At 39.9% G+C, this 21,256-nt stretch overlaps 1 protein-coding gene across 1 annotated transcript in view; it reads right to left on the reverse strand.

Moving 5' to 3' along the window:
- Nucleotides 1-7,242: 7,242 nt before the first annotated feature.
- The window catches only part of NEXMIF (neurite extension and migration factor), a 146,839-nt gene continuing 132,825 nt past the window's right edge, over nucleotides 7,243-21,256 (reverse strand). The window contains exons 2-3 of the mRNA XM_049705079.1: nucleotides 14,626-14,751; nucleotides 7,243-13,792 (exon numbers count right to left, since the gene is read on the reverse strand). Of these exons, the coding sequence (XP_049561036.1) occupies nucleotides 9,414-13,792; nucleotides 14,626-14,704 (4,458 nt within the window). The 5' untranslated portion in view covers nucleotides 14,705-14,751 and the 3' untranslated portion in view covers nucleotides 7,243-9,413. The remainder of the gene's footprint in view (nucleotides 13,793-14,625; nucleotides 14,752-21,256) is intronic.

Raw genomic sequence — 21,256 nt, forward strand, 5'->3', positions numbered from 1 at the left:
TAATTGTTAATGTCAGTATTAATATTTATAATCATATTTTTGAAGTGGTATAGGCAATATAGTTTATGCTGGAAATAAGTGTCTTGAGTTAGAGACATGGGCTTGGATGGGACAAGCACAGAGGGCTTTGTCAGCTCTGGTGAAAAGTCTTTGAAGGCTATTCATTGTGTGATCTTGAGGAAGTTTACTTCACCTCTCTGGGTCCCAATTTTCTTAAATGTAAAATAGAGAAAATGCCTCTCTTGCAGAATTGTTGTGAGAAATTATAATTCATGTAAAGTGCCTTGCACATAGTAGACAATAAATAAATGATAGTTATTATCTTGGGTCAGTGGAGAGGAGGAGATAGACTAATACTCCATTATGATGCAAGGAAGATGTTTTGGAGAATTCATGTCCCTAATACAGAAGTTCCTAACCTGTGAATATTCTGAAATTCTATTGAAACTTTTGAGTATGCTCATTTTCAGGGGGCAAAGACCCATTGATTTCATTAGATTCTTAAAGTGGTATGTGGTCTGAAAAATTTAAAAACTACAACTCCAATTATTTTAAATAGAATACTATATTAAAGCAGTGTGATAATCACTTCTCTCCCAAATTAAGTCCATTTAAAGCTCAACTCCAAGGCAGATCAAATGTCTTTAGACAAAGGACTTGCCATCTTCCCCTTAAGCTCTGGTACTATCTCAACTTTGGCCAAGAGGGAGAAGAAGGAATGTGAAACTACTGGGAAAAGAATGGAACCACTTATCCACTCCAACCATGCCATTAATTTAGTTCAAGAGGAATCTTTCTCTAGGGCCACATTCCCTAGAATACACCTCTGAATCCTGAACAGAGTGAAGAATATACATTTGTGATATCCATCACACAGGGAACTCATAGAAATTGGGAAAAACAAAACCTCATAACATTAGAGGGGTCCAATTCTGGGGGCTTTAACTGCTCTGCCCCTCATTCTCTATCATCCCCTACTTCTTTAATCCAGCAACTCCAAATCTCTTTTTACTCTTTAAAGTAATGGCTTCAGAGGTTGTTTTCAGTCTTTCATAGTCCCTGGCGAAGAGAAAAAGACAATATAGTGCATTTTAAATAAAGGATTGTCTGATTGTCTTTTGGTGTTAAAATGATCTTCTGTGAATTGATAATGAAAAGTTTTATTTTTTAAAATGTCTTTACTTAGCAAAATAAAAAGTTGGTGACTATTGAGACTCCCTTCTCCTTTTCTTTTTCCATATTTAAAAATTTCCCAGGTGTGAAATCTAAGTCTGGAAATCACTGAATTAGGACAATGTTGCAATAGTCCAGGTGAAATACCATGAAAGCTTGAATTAAGGCAGTGTCAATGGGAGGGGGGCATAGAAAGGCAGGAGAATTGAGAGTGGCCAATTGGATGTGAGGATAGAAGAGAAAGGAATTGCTGGTGAACCTTGCTCTCTGGCTTGGGTCACTAATTGGTTGAATGGCAGCACCATTCACTGAGCTAGAACACACTCAGAGGATAAAGGGACTTTGAAATGATCTTGAATAGATAGGTCTGAAGAACTTGCAGAATGTCCAAGTGGAGATAACCGGCCTATAACTGGAAATATAGCACAGGAACTCAGGAGAGGTTTGTGGAAATCTAGGTGGTAGTTGAAGTGGTGGAAGTGAATGAGATCATCAAGTGAGAACAGAGGGCCACTTTCTCATACACATTTTTCAATTTCTTTGTTTTTAATATATATTTTTATTTATTTTTGGTTGCGTTGGGTCTGTTGCTGCATGAGGGCTTTCTCTAGTTGTGGCGAGTGGGGGCTACTTTTTGTTGTGGGGTGCAGGCTTCTCATTGCAGTGTCTTCTCTTGTTGCAGAGCACGGGCTCTAAGCACGCAAGCTTCAGTAGTTGCAGCATGCGGGCTCAGTAGTTGTGGCACATGGGCTCTATAGTGTGTGGGCTTCAGTAGTTGTGACACACGGGCTCAGTAGTTGTGGCTCTCGGTCTCTAGAGTGCAGGCTTAGTAGTTGTGGCACATTGGCTTAGTTGCTCCGTGGCATGCGGGATCTTCCCAGACCAGGGATCAAACCCATGTCCCCTGCATTAGCAAGTGGATTCTCAACCACTGTGCCGCCAGCGAAGTCCCTTTTCAATTTCTTTGAGTAATGATATTTAAAACCAAAGAAGTGGCTGTTGGCTTGTGTGTGCCGCAATGACCTTCTTGTGGTTAGCCAAGGCTCTAGGTTCTCATGGGTGGCTCACAGGGACTGGATACTTGGAAGCAAAGTCCAGTTTGTCTAGACACAGCCAACATTAAAATACTGAGTACAGTGAGGCAAGAACTTGAGAAAGTCCCATTAAAGGATATTACGGAAAATCTGACATCTTTTGGATAACAGGCAAAGTAAAATTTATTACTTTTCAATAAACAGCTTTGACACTTTGAGAGGACTGCATGTCAGCAGAGCCCGTCTGGATCACAAAACAAGGACATCATTCGTTCTAAGTCCTTTGAAGACTGGACACACTAGAAAATGATCCCCCAATTTGAGGGGCAGCAAAAATCCTCTGCACAAAACTCTAGCCCAGTGCTTCTCAAATGTTAACATGCATGCAAATCACCTAGGAATCTTGTTAAAATTCACATTCTGATTCAGTAGAATTGTTGTAGGGCCTGGGATTCAACATTCCTAACGAGTTCCCAGATGACGGTAATGCTGATGTTCCTACTCAAAGTGTTACTCAAAGCGTGGTTAGAACCTTCTATGGCAATTTGACATTGGTCAGTGGACTTGTCTTAAACAGGGTACCAAGTTTTTGCAATTCTTTTATTTTTCCCTGTGTTATGTTTGTTTTCAAATGTAATTCTACATGTTGAATTGAGTATATGAGAGCTTTTATTTTGCATATCTTTTAAAATTTCACTTTAAAAAAATCATTCTTATTGTATTTTATAATAGTATTAGTTTGTGATGGATTGGAGGAAAATATTGATCCCTCACCACAGATAGTTTGAGAAACACTGCTCTAGACAATGAAGAACTTTTTATTTGGGACATAGAATTTAATTAGAAATGGCTGGTTTCTGTTACATATGATTCTAAAGCAGTATTTTAAACTTTTCTTTTTTATTTATTCCATAAACAATAACAAAACTCAGCTAGGTAACATTATGACAGTTTCACCATACACTCAATCACAAATATTTAAAACCTTTGCAACAAGAACAACAAAACCAGAGGTGTTACAAGAATAATTTACAAGAAAATCTATAAAACAGCAAGAAGCTCACAAATGTTCATTTTCTTTTGCACAAGATCACTACACTCTTCCACAACATGTTTTGTGTTACAAAATTCCCAACAAAAGTGTATTTTTTCTTTGTATTGTGGTTTCTAAAACCAGAAACTTTGAAGTAAATATCCTTTTATTAGCACCTAGTGGTGCAGAAAAAGGAAAATTCTCACATACAGACACTTCACAGCACTTTTCTAAGAAAAATATACACTTACAAAATATGTTACAAATTGGCACACTTAAAAATATACAAGATTTTGTAGGCGTCTTAAGAGTGATCCTTAAGCTTTATTCAATTGACTCTACAGATTATTTATAAAGCTTAACTCTAAAAGAAAAAGGCAAATAATTTCCTAACATTTTAAAGTTGCAGTGTCATATGTCAAACAGAAACTTAGGTTACATTCATAAAAAGGACCTCTAACACTTTTATTTTAAATTTTCTTAAATGCTTAAGGGGCTTGGGAAAGGAGAAAAAAATGGAGATAATCATTTTATTTAGCACCATAAATCAGTAACTTACTAAAGAGGTGCATTCAGTTTTATGAAAATTAAATTAAGGTCTAGTACATTCAAAACTCTGTAGGCAGCAAACTCTAGTCAGTGCTACAGGTATCCCAGTAGAGCATCTCAAGCTTTCTACCCTCCTTCACTGGGAGTCAAAAACAAAAGGCCTCTTCTAGTTTTCATTCTAAGCCTTTTCTTTTGTGTTGTAAAACTAGACATCTCTCAAGGAGGCAAAATGATTTAAATATCTCCTTTCTTCTCTTTGAAGGGGATGTCTTTCTAAGACTCAGAAACCACTGAGCCAGCTAGATGCATAGACATCCTTTCCATCTCATGTTGATGAGTGTTTCTTTAGCATCTATTTACTCAGATACCAATTTTAAAGCCTCATTCACACCTTAAACTTTGTATTAACTCTCTGTTTTACATTGTCCTTCTCCAATGTTTTACCTCTTAGTTATTATTCTGAAACCAAGAGTACATCTCAAGTATCATGTAGCTGCAATAGGAGCTCTGCTTCATGACTGTAGCTACTGTTTAATGCTCTGAGTGAAAAATGTGCCTTAAAGGGTAGCCTGAGTACTGCTATCAAAATAATACCATGCTGGCTGAGGACTCTCAAGCTGATGACAGTGTTTCCCAAGTTAAACAGTCCACCTAAAATCTTTTCTCTCTTATTTGGGTCCTTGAAAAACCTTTACAAAATCCCAGGCCTACACTGTGTTGACAAGATCCCTATTTGTTACTAAAAATATTTGATTTTGGTACTAAATCTTCCAAACATAATGATGGGCTTAGTGAATTTTATGATTAGAAAATGAATTTCATATTAGTGTTATTTCATAAAAAGGACATACTCCTGTAGTGATGGTTAGTCACTTAAAAAATCTCTAAATGAAAACAAAAACTCCTTAAATTAGATAATTTCTCAATAATACAGGAGAAAACATATACTTTTAGTTCTAGCAATAGTTAGGACTAGCTAGTGCTCCATTCTCTTCAGCGCAGAAACTTAGCTCTCTGTAATTCTTGGAACTGTTCTGGGAGCATCTGTAAATTGAAGATGTGGCAGATCTGCATTAGACTGGTTCAGCTTGGTAAGAGCTAGCTTGGTTAAGAGGTCCTTGGATATGGTTTTTCTCCTGTAGGCAGTAAATGCTAATTAGAACTCACTAAAATGGAAATTCACTACAACTGCAGAACCTCACATAACAGGACAAAGGATGCTAGCCAGAGTTGTTTATAGCTTGTGAGCATCCTTTATGCTTCTCTCTCTTTTATACACACTTACCCCCCCTCCCTATCCCACCTGCACACATACAGATGCTTCCCAGCAAGAAAAAAGGTCAGAGAAGGTGAAAGTTGTCACAAAGCCCACCTAGCACCAAGGACTTCAGGGAGATGGCTAAAGAAGTGATGGTCAAGGTAGTGCTGGAGGTTTGAAAACATTTAGGAAAAGGTAAGGCCTTAACACATAATTGCACAAAGTAACAAGTCAGAAGAGAAAGCAGGGAGGAAGCAGCATGTGAAGAAGCTGGTATATGAGACACTGGAGAGGCCACTGGTTCAAGCCAGTTGTCACAGACCAAACATAACGCCCAAAGTCTCGAAGAACCTTGGTCAAGGCCACTGTTTCAGCACCCTGCTCCACATAGTCCAGCAACTAACCAGGGCAGAAAGGGATAAGATCTATTCTTATAGATCTTCAAGGAAAAGAAGTTTCCAATTTTCCTTAGTCATGCAATATAATTCTGCATGTGTGTGTGCATGTGTGTGTTCACGTTTAAAATTAGATTTGAAAGTAGCCAGGGCAATTAAAAGTAATTAAGAGTGAGAAGGTTTCCCTCTGAACTTCTGGAAGAAAGTAGCCTGGCTAAGGTTCTTATAGTCTGACACTTTGGGGAGGTGGAATATAAGATTATAAAAGAAGAAAAATTCTAAGATCAATAATTGAAATTAAGTAAGGAGAATACGGGAGAATACCATTCCCAGGAAAGTAAGATTAAATGGGATTCTGTTGGGGAGGAATTCATAGGAAGCAGCTTCTCAGAGAGCAGAGGTTAGAAGGGAGTGGCAATCAGGGATTTCAGACCAAGGAAAATTCCATATAGCTGACTTGAGATATCAACGATAGGGCAAAACACTACTTTTCTATCACTGGTCCTCACTCCACTAAGGCAGCTGGTTGAATAAGGGATCTACAAAAAGTCAGGCCTACTATGTTGTTACAGGAAGAAAATGAATTGTGAGAGCAGAGACAGGACCAACAAAGCCCTAAAAACTGAAGAACTCAGAACATAATGTACTGAGAGGGATATTAAGTGCAATTAAGAGAATAATCATCTTCTGCCTTATCCTGTTGCTCATTTCTCAAACTCAGCTTCCTGTTACATTTTGGTACAAAATGATCGGTTACAAATCACTAATTTAATCTTAAAAACATATAATGCACTGTAGGCCAAGAAAAAAGGTACTTTAAAATGGCAATTCTCTTTGGAGAAAGGGATGAACCATGTCCTAGAATTGGCTCCTAATGGGCTCCATAGGAGCAACTGAAAGAGTATCCATTCCAAAGGACTCATGATAGCAAGTTCTGACAAGGAAATTGTTTATTTCCAACAGTTTCAGGCTGTCCTTCTACCCCACCTCACCCCATTCTCCAAAGATGAACTGATACTGAGAAAAACTGGTACAACTTCTCCCATATTTATTTTTATAAAACACATTGTACTCATGGAACATTTTCTTTATTCCTTATTTGACTGCCACCTTTTGATTACATATAGAGCACTCCATTCCTGTAAGCTAACAGGTGACTTTGAGATCTGGAGTCTTGGGGATCACAGTACAGGCAGAGTTGGTTATTCCAAATTAAATTCAGCTGCAAAACAGAAAAATAAAAACAAAAACAAAACAAAGACTAGTTCCTAGGAACCAGCCACAGCATTTAGTAAAAACAGCTAGCTATCAGAGTGGAGAAATAGAAGAAAATGTTCCAGTTTGATTATTTTCCCTTTTGGATGGCTGCTGTAGAGCAGGAGACACGTTGCACCCGGTGCCTTTCCATTAAGTAATTTTCCAGGACTCACCACACACAAAGCCTAGGAATAGGCCTGAAGCAGCCTCATGAAATGCTCTTCACTCACTTGTCCCCACAGACATACACAATCACACCATCAAGAACACAGGCTTGTTCATTTTACTACCTAGCAGTAAGTAGTAGAGCTGGCTGGTAAAAGGAATCATGGACTGGGAAGTGTGTATACTTATATATATGACAGGCTTCCTTCCATTTCTCTCTGACTACTTTCAAATGTTGCTTCTCTGTTTGTGAATATATTTAGGTGGCAATGACTAGGTAGGTTCATATTTTGCTTAAATTTTTCCTTTTGAAACATCTTCCCTTTTTTTAAAATTCCCTTTTCCCCCACCCACTTATTCTCCACCCTCCCACCCGCAGCCTATATATTCACAAGTTAATAGGTTAGTAACAATATTAGTAAGAATAGTAAGAGTAACAACAACAACAACCAACAATATTAATAATATGAATCCCCTATATCTCTATAGCACTTTACGATCTACAAAGCGCTTTCACGTCCATTATCTCATCTGTGCCATAATGCAACAGTCATCAGACACACAGGCCTTCAACTGTGCAAGGAAAATAGACCAAATGTTAGAAGTCAAGTGGTGAATAAAGGGGAAGAAAAAGCTAGTCGTGAGGGATGCTGAAGCTGTGAAATTTTTTAAAAAGGGAAAGGGCTTGAATAAAAAAATGTGATTTCAAAAATTTATATTAAAGATTGGGAATTAAGTTTAGTGTGTGGCATCAAATACTAGTTATGTTCAGACTAAGTATATATGGCCCCAATTAGTTGTTATCACAAATTGTTCAGCTTATCGAATGTGATTCATAGGTGTCAAACTGAGATGCCTTAACATTTTCTTTAAATGACATTGGCATTGCAAGATTAAACACTTAACACTAAAGCCATGATATGAGTGCACTTTTGACAAAACTGGAATAAAACATTTAGGAAACTACTTAAATAAAAGCAATCTATGTACTTCATTTATCTTAGTGTTAATTTTATAGCTATTTTATAATTTATCCCAGACTATTATAAAATATATAAAACTGAGATATAAAGTATCAGCAATATAACTTTGCACTTTAAATAATTTTCAGCTACAGATTTTGCTTTTAGAAAACAAACTTTAAAGCAGCTGTTTTGTTTCCTTGTAAAAGTTTCTGTAAATGCATATACTTGGGTCCCTGATGGACTTAGCTGTTGTGACTTCCAGACTTTTCCAACACTTTAACCCTTATACAATGGAACAAACAAACCTTTATTGTGCCTTGTTTAATGGTTCATGTTTCCACACAGGACAGTAGAATTTAAATTTTTAAAATAATGTATGTATGCTTATAGATATATATATTTTAAAACTTAATTAATGAGCTTTAAAATGTGGGGTGAATCTGTGAGATGAGGTAAGGAAATTTGGCACATTTCAAACAGTATCCTTTAAGTTTTGGTAAATTGTGTAACACAACATATTTTTCCACTGTGATCTACAGATGCTATCCACATAAGTGGGGATGGTTAATAGCAAGAATCACTGGAATGTTTCTAGTAAATTAACAGGGACAAGCTCCCCAAATACTCACAACCAAATGTTGATATAGAAGTAAAAATATATACAATACAGTCACTTTTTTGTAGTTTGGCACAATGTTTTACTTCCTTTCCCCTTGGGTAAACAGTGCATAAACTACTTTGTGCAACTGTATGACTTCTAAAGTCTTTTACATAGAACATCAGATTAAAGTTTGCTTCCAAAGACTTATTCCCACACTTTAAAATTCTTTTCTTTAAGCACTTACATGTCAACATACATACCACAAGGCATATTTTGAAAGAAATAAAACACAAACATCAAATGTCTTTCTGGAAAATGGGAGTCTCTTCTTCAAACACAGGTAAAACCCAAAATGCTGTTTCTGCTTTTAGGAGATTGTAGTCGGAATCCCTGCAGAAAAACCAAACAATTTATGCCATCTTAGTTAGCTTTAGTGTATGTCCCACAAAGGGATCATACAATCTAAATTTGTTTACATCATACTAGATGCCGTACGATGCAGAAAAAGATACAAATAGCAGGGGCCACTAGAAAGCACTCCTAATTGCCAAATGATGAGATTTTGTTTTCCAAATTATGCTCTTTTTGCTTAAATGATCTTGGCATTTTTGTCTATATAACTTTTAAATTCTGTTATTCAAAAATTTTCTCACTGCAAAGTCCTTCCCTTCCCCAAGTCATTCAAGAGCATATTTTAGTTGTATTTTCTCAGTAAGTAAAAACTAATGCTGACTAGCAGAAAAAGTAGCCTTGTCAGAATTTATCCCTAGTCAAGCCACTACAAAATTGCCCAATCTTTTGTGTGGCTTAGAGGTATAGGGATTTTCATGCACTTTTTTTCTTTTCGTTTTAATTTGAAAAAGAAGGGAATGGGACAGTTTCTTTCATGCAAACTGCTTTCAAGAGGGAAAAAAATGAGGGACTGCGGGCTTAGCAGAGTAGGAAAGCTAAGGGTGCATCATCTCAGCCATTTTGATGCAGTATTACCTCAGTTTTTCAAAAGAAGCTGTCCCAGCCTCATCCTTGTGGACCTGTTCTCGCTCCATACGCTTTCCCTTACACTTCTCATCTCTCAGGGCCTTGGAGCTGGTTTTGTGACGATATAACTTTTTGTGTGTCGGTCCATTATTGCCTAAAGTGCTCAGGTTATTATACTTTTTATCAAAGAAGGCAGAGCGAGAGTCCTCGTTATAACCAGACATGCTTGCACGACCAGGATCACCTATCGCTGCTTTCCCATTGCTTTTACTCACACCCTTGATGGACCTGTGATTCTTAGTGGCTCCTGGAGAGCCACTGTTGGCCTTTTTCTTAGATTCCTGTGGTGTCCCAGCCAATATTTTGAGGGTTTTTAATTTTAGACTATTGGACTCAGGGGAGTAGAATATATTGGGGTCTCCATGGTGCTCCATGGGTTCGCAAAGGGGCTCTATGGAGGCCATCATGAATCTCTGCACATCTGCCATACCAGAGGCAATGTTGGACAAGATATAAGAAGGTTCCTGAAATTCCCGTTGATCATCATCCAGAAGGTTGTTGGTGTTGGTGCCCAGGCTCATGTCACTCCAGCCTGGGCTGCTCTCCTTCCCCAAAGACCAATCTCCAGAAAGTCCCTTCTGACTTGGCATCTTCATAGAGGCCACAGGGCCACTATGCTGGATACATTCAGCCAAAGTCTTCCCTGTGGAGGATATGCTGTTGACTTGGCCTCCTCCACGACCGATGCCAATTTGCATTTTCTCTCCATTGACTGCAGCCATGAATTTCCCTTTCTTTGTTGACTTAGGGACCTGGCGGGAGGTTTTGCCAGGTGGTTTTTCAATCCCTTTGTTGTTGGCTTTGGGGTTTTTTTTCCTGTTGTTTTTCTGAGAAGAGCTTTGGTTCGTAGCCCCACTCTTGTTGGGTGAACTTTTCTTTCTTGATTTTGACACCTTGTTGTTGGTACTCATTTGACCAGATGGATCATTAAACGCTGATAAGCAAGGGGCTTTTTGGAGCAGGCTGACAGAATCCTCATCATTGAACATATGGAACTGAAACTGATGGTTATTTAAAGTAAATCCATCATCCACTTGGACCTGCCGTGAAAGGGTACTGCAGTCCCATTTGATTTTTTCCATATTGCCCAGTATTCCTGGGACACCCTCTTGGAACACCTTTAGTGTTCCTAGTGTCTTGATACTCTCACATCTGGTAATCTGAGGGGAAAGACTGGGGGTGTCAGGTGGGGACATCTCTGAGAGGGAAGAGTGGCGGAATTTGTCAGGAGTGAAGTTGGAGATATCCAGGAGGTCAGTGGACTCCTTTAGTGGTGCTATTTCATCAATGCTCTGCTGGATCACCAGCTTGGGGCTGCAGTGGGCCAGGAAGTCATCAGTGATATCATCATCACCATCCTTTTCACAAGACTTCAAGCTTAAGGAGCAATAATTGCTTGAGTTGACAGAGAGTGGGGCCATGGAATCAAAGCTAAAGAGCCGCCCATCATCCATATTCACTGGACCCTGCTGGAAAGGAAAGCAGGTCTCTCCATTATTAAAGTGACATAATTGATAAGAGTCATCAGATGAGAGCTGGGTGTCTTGCACAGACGCATACAGGACCTTGTTGCAACTACTGCCACTGCTGCTGAGGCAGATCGGATTGTATGTTGTATCTGTGAGGTTATTTTCCATGGAAACTACTTGGGAGACTCCAAATTCACATGATTGGTTTGGAGCTATCTCCCTTGAGACTGCAGCCATGAATTCCTGGGAGCCAGAAGTAGGTTTGTTGGGCCACACATTTCCATAGTTGCTTGATTCCATTTTGAAGTTTTGGGATGATTGAAGCAGCTCAGACTCAGAAGGTGAGGAAAGCACACAGTCCTGGGCAGGCTGGAGAGGTACAAATGATTTTTCTGTTTGAGTGAGGCTGACTTCATTTTGCTCTGGAGAATGCTGAGTGAAGTATGAAATGCCAGTATTATTTGACAAGTCAGAAGCATCTAACAATGTCTGCAAATACCCTCCAGGGATAACAGGTATATTGTTGGCAACATGAGCAGATGATAGAGGCATTTCAGAAGAGCAAGTGGTTGGTAGGAAAGTAGAATTCTTAGCAGCCTTTGTCTCATGAAATTCAGATAGATGTGAACCGTTTGAGGTCCCAGGAATAGCTTCATTCTTTGAATTAGCCTTGGAAGATTGGTCTCCCAAAAGAGGGGTCATTTGAACAACTGGCTTGCTTTCTTGCCCAGCTTTGATTTTCTTGGATTTTAACCTGGCTTCACTTTTAAATTTGATTTTGTTGAGCACTTTCCTCTCTGGCCCCTTAAATTGTGCATCTTGGGCTTTGACTTTCACTGAGTCAGGGCCTGTGATGTCATTTAAATGTGATCCATTTGCACAGCTGGGGGCAGCCAGAGGTGCTGACTTCAGTGTACCTTTCAGGCCTCCATCTTCTTTACGACTACTAGCTTGCCTCTCATCATTGCAGAATGAAACCTGCTTACCACTTGCTGAAGTTTCCATGGATGGGATTCTTTGAATCCTGTGTCTGTTGCCAAGTTTAGATTTTCGTTTGCGAGCAGGTGGCAGGAATGACACCTCAAAGCTACCTGGTTCAAAGCTTTGCTTTTGGCATAAGGGTGTTTTGTTGGAGTCTGAATTGCTGTTTCTCTGCTTTTTCTTCTTTTGCCAGAAGCCCTTCAAGGGGGCCAGCTTGGAATATCTGTTGAGCTGCGTCTCACTCAAATTCACTGTTGTCTCACTGGCATCCACCCTACCCAACTTCACCAGCATGTTCTTCTCACCTTTAAAACGATTGATGATGATATATTTGATAATAACAGGGGGCTCCTTACGAGTTACTTTTCTTCTCTTTTTGGGACACCATTCATCATCATCTTCCTCTTTACAACCACCTGGTAGCCATTCCTTCCTCTCATTTACTTTTTCACCCTCTAGTGAGTCAACATCATATAGATAATCTTCACTATACCTGACTTTTCTCTTGGCTCGCAGCCCATAATTCTGCTGGGAGGAGGAGCTGCCAGAATTAGTGTCCCGAGCCATATAGCGGCTACAGTCCTTGATCTCCCCCATGGCATCATAAGAGACCTCAATGAAGGAACTGTCATCACTAAAATTCCCTGATGCCTCCAAGGAATTGGCAAGATGGCCTTGCTTTGGATTCTTAAATTGCCCTACTTCAGGTCCACTGCATGGTTTATTTAAGGCAGATTTTTCTCCATTATCCTTTGCCTCTTTTTTCTCTACACCTTTGTCTTCCTGGCCTTCTTCTTTGCCTTTCTTCTTGTCCAAGATTTTATCTTCCTCCCCCCAGATAATGCTCACATCAGGGACCTTGAATTGGGAAAGATCACTGCTCTGCTTCAGGGCCCCACTCTTAGACTCCCGCTTGGGGCAGGTAGTGAAGACACTGGGAAAAAAGTTGAATTGGGCATCCTCCTGCATCAAAAGGGTGGTTTTGTCTCGAACGTTGTCCTGGAAGGATTCATATCGAATTTTCAGGGAGCAGACATCACTGCCCAGTGTTGACTCATCATCATCGAACATGTAGTTATCCACATCTTCTTCAGAGAACAGGTTGACAGACAGCTCATTCTTGGAACAGAGGTCAAGAAGTTCAATCTTACTCTCACTAATAAAAGTCTCAAAGTAACCCCAATCCTGATTGGAATTTGCCAGCAAAGCCTCTTCCGTATTGCACTTATCTAATAGTAATGCCTCATAATAACTTTTCTGAGCTGGGTCCTCCAAGTCAATGTCAGGTTTCTCGGCTTCTCGTCTATCTCCTGCCCTTGATTTGTGCAGTGGGAAGCCTAGGAGCTGGTCTGAGAGCAGCTGCTCTCCATATTTCATGTTTTCTCCAGCATTAATACACTGAATCCCTATATCAGAGACTGCACAAGTTTCATAATCCCTATTTAGATCACTGACTTTTAGACTGATCCCTGGCTCAGGATCTACTGCATCCTTGGATTCCATGAAGCAGCCCAAGCAAGTCCGGCTTGGCTGCATGAGGCACTCCCCATTCAGAGCTGACATGCCTGCAGGCTCCATTATGGCAAATGGAGCTTTCTCACACTCATTGGGCAGTGACCATGTGTTCAGGCCTTTTGAAACACCAGATGTAAGGGAGATGGCATTCACAGAAGCACTATTAGCAGCATGCTCAGGTGCTTCAATCAGGCCCAAAGGAGAGGGAGGGCTCTGCATACAGGGCTTCTTAGAGGGCAGAGGCAGGAGACCTCTGGGATACATCAGGTTCTCTTTTTGAGCCACCAATATAGGCTGGATTGGTGTAGCAGCATCTAGAGCTGCAAATGACTTCATTGCCACATCCTGGTCCTCTGAATCTAGAGAAAAGGGGAAAAATGACAGAAATAAAGTTAAAGGTATTAGACCAGACTCATTAACTCTCTTTCCCTTGATCAGTTTCTGGTACTTGATCTTATGATATAAAATCTAAGCTTCAGCTTCTCTAACTTTAGAAGTAGAAACTACAGAGTTAAAGAACAACCTTGATTTTATATTGAACATTCATGCGAGTGAAAAATAATATTTTTTAGGTTCAGCTTTTTCTTCAGACACACATGGCACTCTCCTCAGAAATGAGGAAAAAATTGGATTGCTTGATCAACTGGAAAGTCAAATCTTTCAGGGTGGGAAAATGCTGAGATGGGATATATTCATGGTTTTGAACTATGAGGCATAGTCCTATCCTTCAGACCTCACCTATGTTTTGGAAGCTCCTACTGAGTCTAAACATTCCAAACTTCACATCAGAGCATATTTCTAATTCACCAGGAATTTAGAGGAACTTAAGTATCCATTTGATAGAGATGATTTGGGAGAGCAAAGGGGTTGGATTTGATACCTCTTAGAGACCCTTCTAGTCCAGTTAGAGATCTGGTGGAATAAAGTTTAGGATTAACTCCTATCTTTATTTAGGAATAAAGTTTAGGATTAACTCCTATTAGGATTAACTCCTACCTCTTAGAGACCCTTCTAGTCCAGTTAGAGATCTGGTGGAATAAAGTTTAGGATTAACTCCTATCTCAGTTTAGGATTAACTCCTATCTCCTATCTCTAGACTTAACTTGCCCCAGCTCTGTGGATACTGAAAATCTATAGTACTAACAAAGGACTACTGGGAGAGATATTACATACCACAATTAAATTCCCTTACCATTTTCCTTGACCCCATTAATCATAGTGTTTTCTCCATTGGCTGAGGCAACAACAGCCTTATCTTGTTGGTTATCCATGAATGGAACCTCTTATTGTTTCATTCCAAGTCCAAATGCTGTCCAACCTGCACATTTCAAATACATAATATCAGTCATCAAATTTTCTTCTCTGTTTGAAGCTCATTTCAGCTAGAGAGGTTTTAAAATGTTCACTGGAATTTACCTATTTCCAGACTGGTTTCATAGCCACTATTGTTTTTGTTTCATATTTTATACCTACTATATAAGTCAATTTGGAAACTCACACTTCATTCACACATTCTAGATCCTTCTGTCTCCTCTAGGCTACCATACCATTCAAAACTGAAATCTGAGGAAGCAGGCAAACTTACATCTTCTTCCAGATAGTAATACATTTAACCTAATCATGGTCATCCAATTAGGAAGGACGCAAAGTAGAGCCCAGACTAACCTGAGACAAGGGGTGTGTACATGTGGAGATTGGCTTTATTTCTGTTTGTCTCATCTCTAATTCAGATGATCATAAGCTCTTAACAAAACAAGCCAATTCGTATATACACACATATACATCACATTCATATTTTCTCTGTGCTTAAAATTTGACTGCTAAGTATGAAAGAGGTAGAGAATTCCTTCCATGATTTCTTGGCTTTCATGACCTGAGCTCTGGTTTTGACAAATATTTCTCCAAGCCCACAGCAGGATTTTTAAATGTGACTACAAAGAAGATCTGGAATTTCTGAAAATGTCCCAGCATTATCTGGTATTTTTAGTGTATAGAACACATATCTATAGCCCCTCATGTCTTGCCCACCTACTTGGAGGGTAGGTATATGCAAAATGATATGAGGCACAGCCACTCAAGGTGGAGGTCTCTACCATGTGCCACTACAGCATCTATAAATCTCTATTTATTCCAAACCCCCTTTCTCTAGACCTTTTCCTCAGCCAAGGATCCATCCCTTTATTAAAAAGCATAGACTACTTTACTGATGGCCAAGCAGCTATTACAAAAATCTCAACTGTATATTCACTTACTCTAAAATATGCAAATACTATAAAAGGTAGGTCCAGCATTGTGGGAATAAGACAGTTTTAAATGATTCAATCTTTATACCCTAAAGCCTATCTGGGCCTATTTCCTTATCTGTAAAATAAGAAGTTTGTATTAGGCAATCACTCAGTGTTTTAAAAGTTAGATGATCTTGGGTTCCCCTAATATTTATATATCATAATTGCCCAACTTTCTTCTCATTTTATATAAGACCTGACTTGAGAGTAGCCAATAAAACCACAGGTGTCAGGAAAAAGAGAAAGAGATGCTTACTTGTTGTATTTACACAGAAAGAAGGGCTGGAGATTTCTAAAAGGTAGAGATGCTTGGCTAACAATGTCAAAGTCACCATCCTTTGGCAAGGAGGGCTCATTTGTGGTGGAATCGAATGAACAGATCAGATGGTTGAGCCTCTGCTTCAGAGAGGACCCTATGGGCAGATGGAATCATACTGTCATCATGGATTACTCTGTGTATCTTTTTTAAAAAAGGAACTCAGTAGAACTTCAGGTATCATTTTACTCTTCTTTAACCCCTCCACTAATTGTATCTTGCCAAGGACTTGATAAGGGGCAAATTATTTGTAGATTTCAATAACTTAGTGGCTTCTTGCCCCTTATGCCTAAGGCTAACTACAAGGAAGTCCATTTTTAATCACCAGGAAGACCAAGGCACAGAGAAACAAAAAATAAAATAAAGTCACAAAATAACATAATGGCAGATCTAACAAAGGAACCCAAGTCTCCAGACCAAGAAACCAGGTGTTTTTTTCTTAGAACACAAATGCTTTCTCTATTCTTACCACTTCCAAACCCTGGCCAAAACAAGGCTGTAGAGATATGTTTCCACAGGTTACTGATCTATACTTATACCCCCTTTCAGGTAATGAAATAAAGAACAGCTGCCTCAGACAAGTATTGATTATTAGCAAACATTAATGTACCATAAAATATATATAGGAGCAATGCACTTAAGTATCAAGAATTATCCAATCTTGTCAGACATGACAAGAATACTGTGTCATGGGACATATTAGTGCCACTGTAACTCTACTCTGGGATGTTATTTCCCTAAGAACATATATTTCCTCTCAGAAAAATCTGTCCAAGCACCCAGGATTTATGGCTCTGCAGTAAATGGAATCTTAAAGGGTTGAGAACAGAGGAAATATGCTTTGGCAAAAGATAAAGAAGAGGTGGAGAGGGGTATGGGAGCTTGATAAGTTGGGAAGGGGAGAGGAAGGGAGCACTAGGTGCTGGGCTGGATAGAGTTACAGAAGTTATCTCATTTTGTACTAACAATCACCTTGTAAGGTTGGTTCTACTAGGTTCTTTTTTTTTTTTTTTTCTTTTTCTGGGCTGCACAGTGTGTCTGGATCTCTGACCAGGGATCACTAGACCACCAGGCAACTCCCTTATTTTTTTCAAAAGGGCAGGGCTTCCCTGGTGGCGCAGTGGTTGAGAGTCCGCCTGCTGATGCAGGGGACACGGGTTTGTGCCCCGGTCCGGGAAGATCCCACATGCCGCGGAGCGGCTAGGACCGTGAGCTATGGCCACTGAGCCTGCGCGTCCGGAGCCTGTGTTCCACAACGGGAGAGGCCACAACAGTGAGAGGCCTGCGTACCGCAAAAAAAAAACAAAAAAAACCAAACAAACAAAAGGGCAAACTGAGTATCATAGATACTAACTTAGATACTAACAGAGGTACTATATTAGATATTAACTTAATGATTATCAATTATTTGGGCTTTTTTTTCCTACAGAATTAGAAGGCTAAATCCTGAGCAGACAATCCTTCAGTTCTTTCCTATGACTTTTCAAATCTTAGCTCTAAATGACACAACTTAAAGGTATGTATTTTCCCACATTTTTATTTATTTATACCTTGGCTGCTTATAAAAATGATTCATGAGAGGGATTATAATTCTTTATAGCTACAATACAAACAGCTCTGGGCTTGCTTTAGCTCTTCTCAACTGATCAGCATTTTAAGATAGCAAATTTTGTGAGGTTATTAAAATCTATTTTGAGCTAAAGTTGATTAACACTTTTGGAATAATGTACAATAAGTTGCTTTGCTGATCATGGTAAATCATACAGTGTGTAATGGCACTGATCTAACATTAGCATGGAGACAGGTATTTTGAAGCAAGAAAATGCTCATTTAAAGTGGAAAAGCAACCACTCCTACTTGGCTTTCCCCTCAGTTGGGCCTGAAGAGGGCTCATAGATCCTGTCCCAGTAGGCTGCTATGCTCTTGCCCAAAGGTCTTTAAGGCTCAGGTCTTCTCTTCACCTCCCCTCTATACTCCCAGTCTAGATGACCCACACGAGCATTTGTGTTGGGGGCTGTCCTTGGCCTTTCCCAGCTGAAAAAAGTAATAAGGAAAGAAAGTATATCATATTTCTGCCTATGGACCTGGGACAACATAGCCTTTGGGACTGGAGTAGTGCTGATCTCTAGAATACCAGTTTAAATCAATTCAACAAATTGACTATGTACTACCTGTGGTCGTGGTGGTATACCAGAAACTGTAGTAGAAAAGACAGGTGACTGAGACTAGATCCATGTTCTCAAGGTGCTCAGAGTCTATGGGGGAAAACAAGCCATAGACAAATTCTAATAAATATATAATATACTGAAAGAGAGGCAAAAAGTTTCTACAGGAGTTCAAAATGGAGAGAAATTATTCCACTTCTAGAGAGGAGGGAAATCAGTGAAGCCTTCACTAATAGCAGCAGCATTTGAGATGGACCTTGAAGGATGGTCTTTCAGGAGGTGAGGATGGAAAAGTATAGAGGAGAGAAAGGCATTCCAGGCTGAAGGAACTTCATGAGATGCCATGAGTCTCTCCCTACTCCAGTCTATCTAAACAACTGCTACAGAATCATAGGCCTGACAACTTTCCTTGCATATAACACCCTTTTCAATCAATATTCAACTTCTCAAGTTGTATTCTCCTTTCATTCTCTTCACCTCCCTTCTATACTCCCAAATATTCTAACTCTCTCTGTTTCATTAATATGCTAGACCATTTTTTGCTTCCAGGAGTCTTGCTCTTGATATTCTCTCTGCCTGGAATGCCTCTCCCCACTCTTTCCCCTTCCTCTATTCCTTCCCTTCTTCCCCCCGCTTCCAGCTTCTCTTTCATCTCCCTCTCCTATTCCCTACTCAAAGTCTCCCTGACACTTTCCTTGACTCTTCCCACCCCAAACAAAATTTGTCCCTTCCCTTCTCTGGTTCCCAAAGAACTTTGCTCTCCTCTGTGTTTATCACCTTATATAAACATTACTTCTTTATATCTGATACCCTCAAAAGACTAAGCACCCCTCACCTCCACAGGGCTTAGCCCAAACAGTGCTTAGAACATGGTATATACTCTGTAAAAGATGACTAGAAGATGATGTTGAATGGTAGGAAAAGATGGCGGAGAATTTGGGGAACAGTAGTGGTTGGCTAAAATACAGTAAGTTCCCTATGTTCAAACGAGTTCTGTTCCGAGAGCACGTCTGTTAAGTCCAATTTGTTCGTAAGTCCAACAAAGTTAGCCTAGGTACCCAACTAACACAATCAGCTATATAGTACTGTACTGTAATAGGTTTATAATACTTTTCACACAAATAATACATAAAAAATAAACAAACACAAAAGTAAAGAAAACATTTTTAATCTTACAGTGCAGTACTTTGAAAAGTACAGTAGTACTGTACAACAGCTGGCATATAGAAGCTGGCATCGAGTAAACACGCAAGAAGAGTTACTGACTGGAGGAGGGAGAGGAGGTGGGAGATGGTAGAGCTGAAGGATTCTCAGCAATAGGAGATGGAGGACAAGCTGCAATTTCACTCACGCCTGACATTGATGGCACAGGTTCTGGTTCCTTGCTGGATTCAATTCTATCTACTCTCTTGAAAAAACGATCCAGTGATATCTAGGTAGTAGCTCTTTTTTCTCGTCATAGATGACACGGTAGCACTGGATTGCATTGTGAACGGCTGCTGCAACCTTAGTGTACCATTCTAGGTTCGGATCCTGTGCCTCAAAAATTAACAGTGCCTCCTCAAATAAAGAAAATCCCCTTGCCATTTCCTGCATCGTGAATCTCTTCAGTTCTTCAGTTACTTCTTCTTCCTCTCGTCTCTCTTAGTCCTTTCTCTGGGCCTCCATTTCCATCAGGTTTTCATTAGTAAGCTCCTCGTGTTGCACAGCAAGGAGTCCGATGAAGTCGTCCTCTTGCAGATCTAGCTCCAGCTTCTCACTGAGGGTCACTAAGTTGCTGAAGACCTCTTTGGACTCCTCATCCACCTTCTCAAATCCATGAAAATCGTGAACAAATTGCGGGCAAAAGTTCTTCCAAACCCCATTCATGGTGACTGGCGTAACCTCACGCCAAACAAAGTCAATGTTTTTTATGGCCTTGTAGATGTTATAGTACTTCCAAAATTGTCACAAGGTTGATCCTGATTCATCACTTGCCTTTACTGCCTAATGAAAAGTGTGACATAAATAATATTTCTTGAAAGTCACTATAACTCCTTGGTCCATAGGTTGGATGAACGACATAGTATTCGGTGGCAGATGCACTACTTTGACATTGGGATGAAAGTCGTCCATGAATGGGGGTTGGCCGGGAGCACTGTCAAGCAGCAAAAGAATGTTGAATGGGACGTCCTTCTCCAAGCAATATTTCTCTACCTCCAGGATAAAGTGGTGGAAAAACCAGTCCTGGAAAATGGCCTGTGTAATCCAGGCTTTGGGGTTACTCTTCCACACAACAGGAAGAGAGCCCTTGGCTATGTTTTTAAGGGTTCTTGTGTTCTCTGAATGATAAACTAAGAGAGGCTTCAGCTTCATATCGCCGGAAGCATTGCCACCAAATAACAGAGTTAGCCTATCCTTTGCTGCTTTATAGCCTGGCACCAACTTTTCCTCCTTACTGATGTAACTTTGGCCTGGCATCCTCTTCCAGGACAGTCCTGTCTCATCCATATTAAAAACATGCTTGGGCAAATACGTGCCTTCATCAATAATTTCTTGTAGCATTTCAGGAAACTGCCAGGCAGCTACCATAGCTGCAGTCACTGCCTCACCACTTTTACTTCGTGAATGTTGGCTCTAGCTTTGAACCAATGAAACCAGCCATGGCTGGCATTAAAATATGCACCCTCTGATTTTTCTCCGTGTTTCTTCTTCAAGTCTTCATAAAGGCTTTTAGCTTTCTCTCGAATCAGCATTAAGCTGAGCAGGACTCGATGCTGATGCTGATCCTGCATCCACATACTGAGAAGTTTCTCCTTCTCCTCCATCACTTTTCCATGTTTCAACATTATTGTTGACATGATCAGCACAGCAGACTTCACATGTTCCATGTTCTTGTCCTTGTTCTTTAGAATCGTGCCGATGGTTGAATGATTCATGTTATAAGAATGAGCGACGTCTACCATCTTTTCACCTCACTCCACTCTCTCAGTTACTTTCACTTTTCTTTCCACTGTTATCACTTGGCACTTTTTAGCAGTACCAGCTACATCACCTCTGCTTTTATGCTTGCTTCCA

Source organism: Orcinus orca, chromosome X (assembly GCF_937001465.1).
Source record: "Orcinus orca chromosome X, mOrcOrc1.1, whole genome shotgun sequence".
NCBI lineage: Eukaryota > Metazoa > Chordata > Mammalia > Artiodactyla > Delphinidae > Orcinus > Orcinus orca.